Source organism: Thunnus maccoyii, chromosome 22, assembly GCF_910596095.1.
Source record: "Thunnus maccoyii chromosome 22, fThuMac1.1, whole genome shotgun sequence".
Taxonomy (NCBI): Eukaryota; Metazoa; Chordata; class Actinopteri; order Scombriformes; family Scombridae; genus Thunnus; species Thunnus maccoyii.
Genome location: NC_056554.1, coordinates 2,914,238 through 2,929,674, shown reverse-complemented (window position 1 = coordinate 2,929,674; position 15,437 = coordinate 2,914,238). Strand labels below are relative to the sequence as shown.

At 39.2% G+C, this 15,437-nt stretch overlaps 1 protein-coding gene across 8 annotated transcripts in view; it reads left to right on the top strand.

The window, feature by feature from the left end:
* camk2d1 (calcium/calmodulin-dependent protein kinase (CaM kinase) II delta 1) overlaps positions 1 to 15,437 on the top strand; it is a 109,728-nt gene that overhangs the window by 78,484 nt on the left and 15,807 nt on the right. For 3 of the 8 annotated variants that reach the window (XM_042402378.1, XM_042402380.1, XM_042402384.1), the window contains 6 exons: positions 684 to 767; positions 2,111 to 2,205; positions 3,860 to 3,982; positions 4,092 to 4,175; positions 4,408 to 4,450; positions 7,033 to 7,073. In XM_042402378.1, coding sequence (XP_042258312.1) covers positions 684 to 767; positions 2,111 to 2,205; positions 3,860 to 3,982; positions 4,092 to 4,175; positions 4,408 to 4,450; positions 7,033 to 7,073 — 470 coding nt within the window. Of the gene's footprint in view, positions 1 to 683; positions 768 to 2,110; positions 2,206 to 3,859; positions 3,983 to 4,091; positions 4,176 to 4,407; positions 4,451 to 7,032; positions 7,074 to 13,328; positions 13,389 to 15,437 lie in introns of all 8 variants that reach the window. The other 5 variants (XM_042402382.1, XM_042402381.1, XM_042402379.1 and 2 more) reach the window with 3 other exon arrangements.

The window sequence follows — 15,437 nt, the reverse complement described above, 5'->3', positions numbered from 1 at the left end:
TACTGAGCTGATTACAGCGTTGTGAAACAGAATCATGGAGTTTTTTTTTTTTTGTTTTGTCCTAGTTTAGTAATTCTTTAAACATCCAAATCAAATGAACATCTATAACTATGCCATTTGATCATGCAGAGCCTAAGGCCTAAAGAGACTAGGTGCGCCACTGCTCTCGGCTCTTATACCAAGTTTGAATTGGCTGGAGTTCAGGCCCATTTCTTTCTCCTATTCCCTGCAGAAAAGAGAAATAATTAGTCTATTCCCCCAGCACCAGCCGCCATCTGGAACCAGTTCAGTTTGTGTTCTGACTTACTACTAGGCGTACCAAGCGTCTCATTTCCCAAAGGGTCCGCTGGTACTTTGAGGCTTTTTTTAAAAGTAGGCTGTGAGTCACTGGTCGTGAGCCAAACTACATGTTCACAGAGGGATGTTTTCTTTTCCTGGAGCGTGTTAACCTCAGCTCATAAACTACACTTTATGAGACCACAGCTTTTTAGTTACCTTTTAGGAGACGATCCTACTGTAACAAGTTTATGATAGACTTCTACATGCAAGGAGGTAGCAAGTTTAGTATCAAGCTAAACAAATTAGAGATGCGTAGCACTGTTAGAGCTTTTATTACTAGTGGGGTTGTACTGAATTATCTGTGTGTGTGTGTGTGTGTGTGTGTGTGTGTGTGTGTGTGTCAGGTTTTGCCGGGACACCAGGGTACCTGTCTCCAGAGGTGCTGAGGAAAGATCCCTATGGGAAGCCGGTGGACATGTGGGCCTGTGGTAAGACATTCTGCTAATTTGTATGTTATTGCAGGAAAAACTGTTGATTTGTCTAATTGAGGCAGGCACACTGAGCAGCTGCTTCGTATTAGTCGCACACAAATGTCACAGCCTGAAACAGCCAGTCAGACGCCTTCCCCAGGGAGTATCAAAGAGGGCTGCCTCTACTTCAAAAGAATGATGAAGAATACATAACATGATGGGTTCTCCGGTGATTAGGACAGCTCTGAATGTGCTTCAGAGCACAACAACACAGCCATGTCAATCTCTGTTAAGCCACCGTCAATAAAACTGAACACTTGTTGCATGTCATATTAAAAGCCTACCATCAGCTGAAAGGGCGTTATCCTTTCTCTTTCCTGGTAGGCTTTTAATGTGAAACATCTACAGGAAATGTTGAGTTTCATTGATTGTAGCTCAATACTGTGAATCACAAGTAATTGAAACTAATCAGTGAATGAAAACAGCATTTTTTTTTGTTTAAAACTAGAAACTCAGAGCAGCAGATGGTGGCAGGTGGTGACTATGACATGGCTAATGTACATTATGCTGAATTTAAAATTTTAAAAACAGAACAATTCAACAGCAAAGTAGCGTGCAAAAGATCACCGGGCCAGAGTAAATTAGATGTCAACAAATTATGGTGATAGTAGTTGTAAAGTAGTAGAATGAAGAGGTAAATTAGGTTCATAAACCCTCTGACACACCTCTCGCAGAATAACACCTGGTTGCAAATGATACTCTCCATAATAAATGTTTTTGAATTGACTTTAGTTTTTGGTTATCTTTGATCTGTGTGTGTGTGTCTGTGTGTGTGTGTGTGTGTGTGTGTGTGTTCGTGCCGCTCTCCAGTACAGAGGGCTCCGACCTCTTGAATTAATCATTGATGACACTCACTACACTTCTGATGGGCCAGGCCACCTGGGCCTGAGATGTCAAACACACACACACACACACACACATACACACGCTCTTTTACACACACCTGTGCTGACTCACAGTCCACAGAAACAATAGTCGGTGTTGTGTTTGTGGTCACGCTGTCTCATTGCCAGACAGAAGGCCTTTCATCTATTTCCTGGCTATCATCCAGCCAATCAGAACCCACGGTTCCCAGTTACACCAGCAAAGACAAGCACTTGGTTTGTGTCTGTTGCCACGCTGTTCTTTATTTAGACATCATACAAATTGTCTATATTTATCTATGTCTTTATTTCTCACTTCACAGACTGTTTGTGCAAAGCTATGGATTTGATAGTTGAGTCATTAACTTTGTTGTATGATTTTGGAAGGTCAACTTGTGTGTACTGATATCTAAGTGAGTGGTCTGTGTGTGTGTATAGGTGTGATCCTCTACATCCTACTGGTGGGATATCCTCCATTCTGGGATGAAGACCAGCACAGACTCTACCAGCAGATTAAAGCTGGGGCTTATGATGTGAGTTTTACACTTTCTGTGTCACTCTCTCACTTTCTCACCCTCTTAATTAAATCATTTTTTTGAAATGTTGGTATTTCCCTGCTGTTTACTCCCTCTCCTTCTTTATATTTCTGTCAGTGTCTGTAGGAAAAGCGTAGCAGAGCAGACAGGCTGTGTAAACATTAGGGGTGTGCCCGAATACAAATACGGTATTCGGCAAAGCACAAATAGTGGGTTTTTTAACAAATATTTGTTTCATACAAATATTTTAAAAATTATTTGTTTTTGGGAAGAAAAAAACAAAATCAAATACCAGCGAGCAGGTCAGTTTTAGTTGCTATCTCAGTCTCTTTCCACTGCTCCGCTGTTACGTCTATCAGCAGGTCTCAATGAGGGGAGTCACATCCACCGGCTACATGACGCGTATTTCTTAATTTGGACATCACTTTAATTTTCATCTTTAATTTTCTAAAATTAAAAGCGTAATAAAAACAAAAACAGGACTTTTAAGTCTCTTTCCACTTTTATTCGAATACAAATAATTTTGCTGCCTCAACAAATACAGATACAAATACAAATACTGGGCTCTCTGCACATCCCTAGTAAACATCATCTTGTTCTCTTCTGACCAACCTGCCAGATTGGTGGGAGGAAAGGGAGATGGAATGAAATATGTTAATAAAAACATAAAACTTATAAGTCCAGTAAATTGGACCTAAAGCTTGAGCTGGGTCAGATCACCTACACTGTTAATGCACTGACCTTGTCTACACACAGAAATGACAATGAAACACGACGGCAAGAATACGAATATGCAGTGAAATTCCTAAACAATGTTAATCAGAAATCACGCAGGGCAGTTGTAAAACATCACCATAGAAACAGTCACAGATTAATCCGGAGCTGATGAACACACAGAGATGTGGTTATAGTTTGAAGGTCTACTCTGTGTAGTGATACTGAAACTACTACTTAATACCTTGATACCTTAATTTGGGGAATCTACACATGTTTTTCTCATTTAAGAAAATATTCTAAACAACTCAATGCATCAAAGTTAAATAAAGAATTTTGTCTTAATAAAATAAAGTAAAAGTTAGGAAAGTTTTCTCATTCAGGGTTAAGTCACAAGGTATCTGATCAAAGAATGAGTAAACAAGCCTAAGAATCAGACCAGGTGTTCGAGGTAAACTTTCAAAACATGACATGACACATATATTTCTTGTGGTTATTATTGTAATCAGGTTCAATACAAGGCCCTAGCCTCGAGTACCTACATATAGATTGTTGGATGTTCTTACATATTTGTATAGAAACAAGTAAATAGAGTTGTTTTCTGTCATCTATAAAGATCAGTGTCATAAGAACCAGTGCATGTGGCAGTTTAGTCAATAACTACAATTTTATTGCAATTTGTTAAAGGATGTGCAAATATTTTTAATAACATGCAGGCATAATCCAGATATGTTAACACTGGAGATGTAAAAATAGATATTGGGCAATGTATTGAAGATTGATCGGGGAATCTGTCAATGAACAGATGTATAAAGAGAGCGATTTGTGATCTTTGTTTTGTATTTAAATAAAATAATTTCTTTAAAAGAGGGAAAAACGTTGAGTTTGGATTAGCAGGATGTTGTAAATGGTTTCTGTGATGTTTCTTCTGCAACAGTTCCCTTCTCCAGAGTGGGACACAGTGACTCCAGAGGCCAAAGACCTGATCAACAAGATGTTGACCATTAATCCAGCCAAGAGAGTGACTGCAACAGATGCACTCAAACACCCCTGGATCTGTGTAGGTGTCACACAAACACACAACTGAGATCCCAGGTTTTCTTCTAACAAATTCAATAGTATGTGAAAACAGCTTCCAACACCACACACTTGTGTTTCTGTGTTCACAGCAACGCTCCACTGTGGCGTCCATGATGCACAGACAGGAGACTGTGGAGTGCCTGAAGAAATTCAACGCTAGAAGGAAACTCAAGGTCAGTGGCAACGTAGGCTGACGAACATGTTCCGATCCGCTCTGACCGTTTAGTATTCAACTGCTGCATTCACATCTAGTTAGGAAGTTAATAGATTTGGTATTTCTTCCTGAAAACACCGCGTCACTGGAAAACTCTCCAAAAATCAGCAGCAGAATATCTAATCATTAACCTCTCAGCCTGCGTAAACACAGTAGTCTGTTTCTCTCAGTGTGCATTTCTCTCTTCATAGGGTGCTATCCTGACCACAATGCTCGCCACTCGCAACTTCTCAGGTAGGACTGATCCACTTATAACGCTGATTTATTCCTTCTAGCACTGCCAGAAGTGTCGGTCTCTTACACGATGATGCCTCGTTGACAGAAATCCTGTTCTTAACGACTGTTTTTCTCCTTCATACCTCCTGAACTCATTCTTTATTTGAATATTGTTTAAAATGCTGCTCTTTCGAGTGCAGCTGTTGTTCAAATGTGCTGGCCTTTAAGAAGCTCCATCTGTCCTCCATTTTTAGTCGCTATCAACAGAGACTGAATGACCACACAGATCGATGCAGACCCATCTCCACATCCCTTTAAAGGGCAAAACATTTCAACTGAGTCTAACATTGATTGTATCTCTTATGACAAACGACAGGCTAGCTTACATTTTATTATTAACGTGTTACTTTTGTAATATCTAAGCTTGCTGGTGTTAAGTCAATATCAGTGCGCAGTTTCAGTGTAAACATGCCCTCGGTGTTTACTTTTGTTTTTCTTCCCCCCCCCCCCCTCTTGTGTGGTTACTCGTGTAAGGTAAGAGTTCTTGTTGTAGTTGGCACTTGTTCAGTGTCACGCTACACTGTGAGGTTTGGTCCTGAGGCACGACATGTCTACTAAAACACCAGTATAGAGCTTTCAGCTGATGTCATGCATCTGTTGGTGGCCATGATGGAGGAAAACATGTCAAATAAAAATGTTTAACATGCAAATGATCAGATGGTGATAAAAGTCAGGATGACATATGATAGTTTGTGTTCATGTATTGCTACATTAATCCTGGTGATGAATAAAGGCACCAAATGTATTTGTTCAATGAATATTATAGATTCAACTTTTATGTAAACAGTGTCACGGCTCTTGTCAATCAGATGTAATTGTCTTTTTAATAACCATCTCTTAACTGTTTATTATAATGTTTCCTCAATTTGAAAAAGGAAACATAATTCACAAATATGATGATACTTTGTCACATGTAAAACATAATTTGTTTTATGTGTACATACTTATAAATCATTGTATGTATATGTCTACAGTACGTAGTAAGTTCTCATATATACACATATGTATAGATTTGTCATATGTGCACTATAGAATTGCCAGTTCTATGTAGGCTCAGATCTATATATTTAATCTATATATCTATCTATATATATATATCTATATAATATAGGTGTTATAGAGTATACATCCTCCTACGTAGTCATTTGTGATATGTAAATGTAATTTTTATGTACAGAATCATTTATTATATTTAGTTTTGCCACATTACTCTTTTTACACATGAAAGCATCCCCCCAAAAAAGATTTGTTTATACATATTGTGCACACCAGTATAAATTACTAGTCATATGTACTGTATATATACCAGCTTAACAGCCATAGAGTGTAAACCATAAAGTGTACAGTGTTTTATGAATATAGGCCAGAATCGATATATTTTATTAAAATAGGCCCAAGTTTTACATATTTCAATTGACAGAAAACAGAACAACCATCACAACATGATCATTTCTTATGTATAGATTTCATTTGAAGTATTCAGAATAACATGGAGAAGTGTTTTTCGTAGTAGTTCATCTTATTTACATGTGCCAGGAATCCCACTTATATCACTGTTAAACTACAGGCACAGTGTCAGTGAGGTGTGAAACACATGTAGGCAGCATAACAGTGAACATTAAAGCCCCCATGTGTCACATATGGAAATGTTTGACTGTAAGTAATGTGATTACTAGTAAACAGAAAACCAAAGTTAAGCCATCAGAACAATTTGAATGTTGCTATGATCATATAAAATGTACATATAAGGACTTGAAGTTGACTCACAAAAAAAAACTGCACCTGATGAGACAATTTTGTTTAAGCTGTATAGACTTACTACAATATATATTATTACAATGTAATAATAATCCACATTTTTCTTACTAAATTTTCCTCCACTATGGCTGCTAAAAGATATTTGATGTCACTGCAAAGCCTCTATCAGTTACTAATTATGCACATGTCTTTGATTAATAAATCACTCCTGCCAATAAAACCTTCACACATGATGCACAAAACCCCTCAAACCCCCCCCCCCCCCCCCCCCCCCCCCCCCCCGCGCTGCTCTCTGCTCTCCCTCACACCACCAATCATCTCCTTGCATGTTAACTGAAGAGCAGGTGGTCGTCCGTCGACCGCCGAAACCTGAGGAAACAATCACCTCTCACATGATTTTAGCTCACTCCTCCTTCACATTTCAACAGTTTTTGTCATGTGTTTTTAGATTTTCACAAAGGAAAGTGCTCGAGTGAAAGTGGGCAGAGAAAAGAAAAGAGAAACTAAAGAGCTCACTTCCCTGGACGCTGCTGCTGCTGCCAGTGCTTCCTATAGTCTTGTCAGAATGATCTAATTGCATGTTACAGACTAATGATTCACTAAGTTTTATTTCACCCCCTTGATTTGATTTGCATTTTTTCTCTTCTGCTTTCAATTCTAGCCGGGCTCACTTTGAGGTTGCTAGTAATTGGCCGGCATTGAATAGACGTTTGTGTGTGCTTGTGTGTGTGTTCATTTCAACTGATTTCCTTACATTGTTATCTTTTTTTTTTTCTTGACAGCAGCCAAGAGCCTGCTGAACAAAAAACCGGATGGTGTCAAAGTAAGTTCAGCTTCCGTCTCACTGTTCACACTTCTTTGTTTTTATTCCTGGTACAAAAAGGTTAAATGTTCCGTCCTGCTGTTTTATGTACTGCAGTATATCAAACCGTGTCCTTCAAGTGTTTCTCAAACGCTGTAACATTGTCACTGAACTCTGCACCGCTGTTCGGGTAGAAACAGGAGCTCAAGTTGCCTCAGTGAGTGAAATCTGTCTTTCCTAAGCAGCTGTGATGGATATTTCCCCAACAATGATCCCCCTCTGCTTTGTCACTCTGGGGAGAGAGAGGGAGGAACATCTATTGTCTGAGCTAAGAAAACTGTTGTTAATAACTGATGATTAAATTTGGATTCATGGATGGGTGTTGGGCTTTCTCCACTCAGCTGTCATAAGATGAAATTCCTCCATTGACACCACCAAGAAGTGTGTGTGTGTGTGTGTGTGTGCGTGTCTCCTGTTTCCACATCTCGAAATCAGTTACTTAATTTCACCCTTGTTAAGGATGGTGATGAGCCAGACTCTCTTCCTTCACCAGAAACACTCACATCTCTAAAGTTTTTTGGGTTTTTTTTGGACTCTTGCACCTCAACATCTACATCACTCTAAATCCTGCTACCTCACTGTGGAGCAGTTCTCCTGTGCGCTCTGTAGATTTATTTCCGACGTATTTTCCTTTTAATCACACTTTCTTTTCCTTGGCTTTTTTTGAGTTTTTCTTTTTCGGTCTTCTTAACCACAGTCATAACTGTTTCCACTGTTAACTACCAACCTCTCATCTGTTCAATCCAAACAAACGACTTCTTCACATTAATGAGGCTTGACGCATAGCTGTGGAGAATTTTTCCCAGGAAAGTGCTATCACACATGAGCAAATACAGATGAAAAGATTTCATAAACTAAATATGAGCATAATCACAAGCAATAAAGACACTTAAATGCTTCTCTGGGCTGATATCGATCACTTATATAATGTCATTAGAGGGGGCTGATCGGAAACAGATTATCACTTTGTTCCTGTTTGTATGACAAATTAGTTTTTGTGCTGAGTGTAGCATGCTTGATCATTTCTAAATCTAACCAGAAAGCATGAAAACATGCATTAGAAAATGAGTTTGTTCTCTAGATTGTACAGTCAGGCCTAGCTTCATTCTCTCTCTCTCTGGTTGTGTTGTGGCTGCTCAATGCAGAAAAGGAGGACAGACGGTACAGAACATTTAAGGGTGAGCTTGCTGCTGCTTGTTAGTCAGATTGACACCTGCTGTGGATAGTTAGCAGTAGAAAACCTTTGTTTATACATTACCTCACAATGCTGCTGGAGGCTGGGGAGGCACTGCATGACTGAACACAGTGAAAGCAACACACAGGGAGTCGGTATGGAGAGAAGTCTAGCTGCATTTCCAAGATACTCGCTGTTCAGTCATGTGTTTTTAAAAAAAGCAGAGACATAATACTCATTCTGTTCATATCAATGATATTTAAGACTGAATTAAAAAAGACATATATTTTCGGACGTTGAAGTACCAAATCATTCATCATCAATCAAAAAATATTTTCAAACACAAATAAGTCTTCTATACATGATCAGGACCAAAGCTACCATTGAGTTCATGCTTTGAAACAGCATTCACACCTTCAGTTAACTCAATAAATGAAACAAAAAAATCCCAAGAATAAAAAAAAAACTCTAAAGACCTTTTTAGGGCAGATCAAATTTTGTATGTTGCCTTGCTAATGTTGAACAGATCAAGGGAGTGTCTTAAAGTTAATCTTCCATTGATGTATATAAGGGAGATGACACAACATTGATGGTGTTTTCTCAGTTGAAATATTAAATTTGTACACAAACCAACCAAATTCAAATTCAAACCTTTATTATTAGAAATAACCAGAGCAGGAGACCAGTTCAGACCAAAAAGTTGCTGATCAATTCCTGTTTTTGTCTGATATGGATGACAGGAAATCATATATGTAAAAAGCACCAACTCAGCCAGTACTGTAAGATCAACTTTAAGGTTGTCATATAGTGTGTCCCCAGCCTAAGAACAAATTGTAGAGAGTAGTTTTATTTTTTCAGGGCTGAAACTTCTTTCCACATAGTGCAAATAGATTATATGAAATCCTGACCCTACTCCTTGTACAGTAGACTCAGAGGTAAAATAGTGCTCTAGCTTTGATCGTGTCTAATAGTACTTTAGTGTCGGAGTCATAGCAGATTCTTGAGTCCACCTTGTTTTGAAGAGTACATTTTTGAAGTCTGATTCATTTCCTTTTCCTGTTTTTTGGAAAGTGTTGCTGGCCTCCCTTTTATCAGTGTGTGTTTACACTGTACATGAGCACGTTATGAGACTTAGCTGGGTGTGCCATTGTGTGTTCCATTCAAACATCAAATCCCAGGATGGTCAAAAAATGTCACTGTATATTCCAGGTTTGTGACACCAGTAGGTGGAGTTTACATGTTACAGAATACTCCAAAAACCTGACGATTACTGTTATACTGTGCTAGTGTGCATGAATGAATAGGCTGCATAGTTTTCTAGATACTAGCTGACTTTTCAGTGATCGCAGGCTGTCTTCAATGTGAACCCGACCAAATATCCTGCAGCACAAGTAAATCAATGTCAATGAATCTGTAGTTCAGTTAGTGGATTAATTGGAGGAGTAAGTAAGTTTCAGCTACACGTGATTTCTTTCCAGAGTACCATGACTCCCTCAGCCAGAAACCCAACTGCAATTCATCCAGATAAACAAGAATACATCAACGGTCCAGTTTATCAGGACCCAGGAGTCCCCACAACTTACTGCCATGTTTTGAGCAAATGACTTCATCTATGATGTCATGTAGTTTAGCTTGCACAAATAGTAAAATGGATAAATAGGACCATGTTTGCTTGTATCAGTATCTCAGGTTATAGCAAATGTGGCAGACCTAAAAGCTGGTGACGCCTGTGAGTTCAATTCATAAATCTATGGTTCACTTGTGCACATGCAGTACTCAAGTCCAACAGCAAGAAGCAGCAGCTTGTAGCCTGCCGAAAAGCAAAAGAATAAGAAGAGTTCAACCAATCATAGCACGGGATTCATTCCTCCAGCCTTCACCCAAATGTCAGCGGGGATATGGTCCATACATCCATGATATGGTCATACTTGACAAATACATAATGACATTACAAGAGACTGCAAATCGATAACATGTCACTGATTTTAACCCTCTCGATCCCCCTTCTCACTCCAGCTGGCTATTTCCTCAAGTGAGGACGCTACTTTTAACTCCTTTGTAAACATAAACGGACTGGAGTGGATGTGTAAAACTGGCAAAGTAACGTTAGGATATATTGTCCGTATGTCACAGATTGTAAAACGTGACTTTTTCATAGTGTGTATTCATAATAATTGTTGCAGCCAAACCCGTAACTGTAATGAGAGGAGCAGTGGCACGATGGAAAAAAAGTGAGTTAATGTGCCACAGAAATAACATTAACGTTACCTAGAAAGTTACCAGGAGGCATGTGTGCGCAGGTGTGTGTAAAAGGCAGAATGAGCCTGTAGCCTGCTAGGTGTGTGTGTGTTGGCGCTGTAGTCTGTAACTTTGCCTACTCCAGGAAAATTTCAAGGAAACAACCCCTCACTGCAGTTTAAGTACAGTGCATCCCTCACATTTTTGTCAGTTTGCTGCATGTGTGCACATGATGTAGCCTACACATGTTATGTGTATGTTTGCAAATTATGTACAATAATTCATTATTCGAACAGCAGTGATTTGCATCTGACACATCTAGGTCGCAGAAGTGGTACTCAAAAAATTTGTCCAGGGTTGGCAAGTCTGAATGTGACATAAGCATGTTACAGTCTACCACTCCAGCCTGAATATAAGATGACTCTGATTACAAAAGGCCTGTTTGTAACAGCTGTTTACTGATAAAGTACAATATATGATATCTTTTACATGTATAGTCATTTTCAAATGACTAGAAAACACAGGATAAAAATAAAAAATAATAACCAAGCACTCACATTTTTAATTAAGGAATCTATAACCAGGTGGTATTTCTAATTCCATTTTACCCTGTCAAAGAGAACAGCATTAACCAATAATCAATCACAAGGTGATTAACAACTAATCGAGAGAGAGAGATGAGACGGACGAGAAAGAATTACACGTCTAGTCTATCAGTTTGAGAACTGTTTGGCCTTTTTAGCCATGCTAGCAACTAAGGATGGCAACATTGGCCAGGTGGTCCACTACTTTGGTGACTGAAATATTTGTACAACTATTAAGATGGATTGCCATGAAATTTGATACAAACATTCATGTTCACCACAGGATCAGTAACTTTTGATCCCCTGACATTTTCTCTAAGGCCACCAGCAAGTCAGAATGTCACGTCCAGTGCTTCGGTTTATGACCTGCAACGCTAATCACAGTCCCATCAGCCTCAGCTGTATGTTGTGTGTAATGCTGTTAAGCAAACTGTTGTTAACATGGTAAACATTGTACCTGCTAAACATCAGCATGTTAACACACTCATGTTAGCATGAGGGAGTTAGCTTCAAGCTCAAAGTGGAGTTGTGCCAAACTACAGCTTCACTGAGCTTTTAGCTGACAGTATAAAATATACCACAACAGTTCAAAGTAAGAATCCCAGACCAGCCCCTCTCCCCTTGCCCTATCCACTCCCCCTCAGTTTGCACATTCACATGGACGTTCGCAATTTTAGGTACCTTCCCAATCAAATTAGCGCGGAGTGTAAGTGGACTGTGAAACCCTTAAATAGTGAGTCTGCATCGGTGCAGGCTTATGATCATCCTAACAGGAAGTGCATGTGCAACAGGAGAATGGAGGAAACAACATATAAATGTAAAAGTTCCATCTTTCTACTTTGTCAAGTATTTTAGATCAAGCACACATACACATTTGTCACTTTGTCCCTAAGGTCGCTTGACTTGTAGCAAACCCACAAATGCTTGTATGCATGCACAGCCTACATAAAAATAAATTAAAATATGTCATATTTACCTCATGTCTCATTCTCATAAACTGTGAAACAGCATAACAGCTGTGCAAGCATGGCGTCTATCCGTTGCCATGGTGACGGCTGCTTCGTTGTTCCGGTAAAGTGGCAAGGGCGTCCCATAATTTGTCTATTCATTTATACCCTCCCCTTTCATCAGAAGTGCCCTCCACAGCTGCAAGTGTAACTTGATTTGGAGTGACACTTGGTGGTGGAGTGATAGTGGGTAGGGACTGGTTTGGGATTGGGCCTGAAAGTGGTTGGTGGTGAAACAGCTCCAGAGAACAACTCAAATAGAAAACAAAAAATAGCTATTGAATTTTTGAAAAAAACATTTTGCAGTCTTTTTGTTAGGTGTTACCAGCGTTGATATTCTGAAGTCACAGTTTGAGTCCCAAAGTTGCAAATTGCACAAATTGTGTCATTTCCTGCTAGAATAAAATGAAGTATGTTCATTTATTGTATACTAACTGCAAAAAACAGTATACTGTGTGGATAAGTATACAGTATAAACTGCATACAATTTGTATGGAAGTGGAACACAGCTTAGTCTTGTCAAAACTGTAATTTCAGAAAAAGCAAATTCAGGCCATATCGTGTATATAATCCCCTTAACTTTTCCTTGTGGCTCTTTGTGTTAAGTAATAAACCCATCCAATTAAATCAGATTTTTATTGTAATTCTTTTTCCCAAAGATAGAATTCTGTTTTTAGCAGTGTGCATGAGAATACTATATCATGTCAGGTACTGTCCATTTCTTACAGGCAAACAGCATACAGACTCTTTCTGGTTTTACTGTGGTACAGGCAGTAAGCAGTGCCCATGCAACAAGGAGAAGAGTAAAAAAAAACAGTATTACCTAATTCATCATTCTTCTACCAAGTAATTGAATCATTTGTTTCACTCCAGACTATCTGTCTCTCTTTATCTCTCTTTGTCTAGCTTTATGAGCAGGCAGGCGCCTGATAAAAATTTGGTTTATGAACTCTCCTTTTTATGAGCTTAAGTGATTTTACACAGTATACTGGGAGGTTTATTTGCTGCTGTCTAGTGCTGGACATGTCGCACATATGATGCACAGTGATGGACTGACTTAATGACACCCGCCATTCTTGACAGCAACTCTTGAGCACAATGTTCCACTTTTCCCTCCACAGCAGCTGCTTGAAGACCGATTGTTTGGACACTAAGCCTTGTCACTTCTGCCCTGTCTCGTCTGTCTACCTGTCTGTCCACTCTGTCCCTCCAGATCAACAACAAGGCCAATGTGGTCACCAGCCCCAAAGAGCCTGTCCCCACTCCTTCTCTGGTACACTGTCTGCCTGCCCGCCTGCCTGTCTGTATGCATGACCCTGTCTCTGTCTAACTACCCAGCTGTCCGTACTTTCAGTGGCATCTTTCCCGATTACGCAGTTCTGTTGAACTCCACGCCTTTCTGACTTTGTTGATGGTGGTTGTTTTGCTCCATAAAGCTTTAAGAACCACAAATGTCTTCAATGGTTGTGTAACATGAGCCGTCCACACGCACTTATGGATTGCTTTATTGCATTGCCACATTGCTGTACATGATCTACATTTTCCTTTGTTGTTGATGATGGCTGTAATGGCAACCCTGGGGCCATTGCATGTCAACCGTGGCTAATATACTGTTGCCACAGGTTTCAAGCCTTTGTTGTTAACCAAACTGGAGACAACACTGGTTTGTTATTAGGTTGGGACTTTGAGAGTTGCAAAGCTGGAGGAGCCACTTGCTTCAGAGGTATTTCTTACCATTGTAAATACCCATTTGAATATTTGTTGATAATAACCTCAATATTCATCAACAGAGAAACACAGGAGTCTCCTGGATAATAAACCAATACCATAGGTTTATGTTATGGGCAGCAGTTTTAATTATTTCAACCTAATTTCTGAGACGTCATGCTGTCTTTCCATCAGTTTGGTATGATCAGTTGCTCTAAATACTACAGTACCCATAAGCCTCAACTGCTGCTGCTGCTTTGGAGAAGACGCCAGTGAGATGCACCAAACAGACATTGTTGCAAACAAGGACAAAAAACACACCATAGTTGTAGAATTCATCTAACATTAAACCAGAATAGTAGTAAGTAAATGGATTATCAGGTTTGTGCTAAGCGTAATCTTTAGCTTCTGCTTGGCGTTAAGGATAAACACAACACAAACAGAATTTAAAGTTTGGTCATTCTATGTTTCTTACTCATATGCTCCTTGGGAGATTTAGTTGACTTCTCTCTACAAAGAATACTTCAACATTTTGGGAAATTATTAGTTTGACATCATTATTTATTCACTTTCTTTCTGAGAGTCAATATTAGTCTGTGTGTTAAGTAGGGAGCTGGAGTCAGGACGTTGTTAGCCTAGCTTAGCATGAAGACTAGAGGCAGGGGGAAACAGCTAGCCCGGCTTTTGTCTGTTCAAAAATACACCTCTAAAGCTTAGTAATAAACGCATTGTATCTTGTTTGTTTAATCTATACACAAAAAGAAATGTAAAAACTACAGTTTGTGGTTTCAGGGGTAGTTACATACTAGAACTATTTCTTGTCGAGGAACAGCTAGGCGCAATCACTTCCCAAAGTCCTGTTGTCACAGTGAGGTTGCCAAGTTTGGTACCATTGTGCCTGTAGTACCTTTGGGAGTCACCAGAAACACTGCACATTGGTGCTGGGTAGATGGATACACTTTTGTTCATCAAGAAATAGTTCCAACATGCAGCTCTCCCTACAACCACAAATTGTCATTTTTATTTATTTATTTATTTTTCAGGTAAACAAAAAAAGAAAGCGTCTGATCTTACTGCCAAAAAGAACGAAAATTTTCAAAAATGTTGAACCTTACCTTCAAAGTTTTAGATTTGTACCTTTTTTGACTTTTTTTTTTTTATCAAATAACTTTTTTCTAGCACCGTCTTTTGTACCAATGATTCAATCAGGAGAGTTTCATGTTTATCTAATTAATACAATACAACACAATACAATAACTATTGATGATGCAAAAAATGACTTACTTCCAGAATCCTGGACACCCAAAATAACTCCTTCCGCTTTGCTTCTCTATAGAAGAAGCCTGATTGGCTCACTGTTACACTCACAGTATCCATACACACATACAGCACTAAGCCATGACCACAGTAGCATTATCCTGACTAGGGACCATGTACTTCTGCCAGAAAACATGATCATTACTGTGACAGAGTTCACCAGTAGATCACCCAGCCTCGCCTGTCAGGGGTTTTACTCAAAGTTACATCATGTTACACAGCTCAGCTGGGACACTGTGAACACAGCAGCAGTGTACAGCAAACAGTTTTGCAATAGCATGTACTGCACTTGTGACTG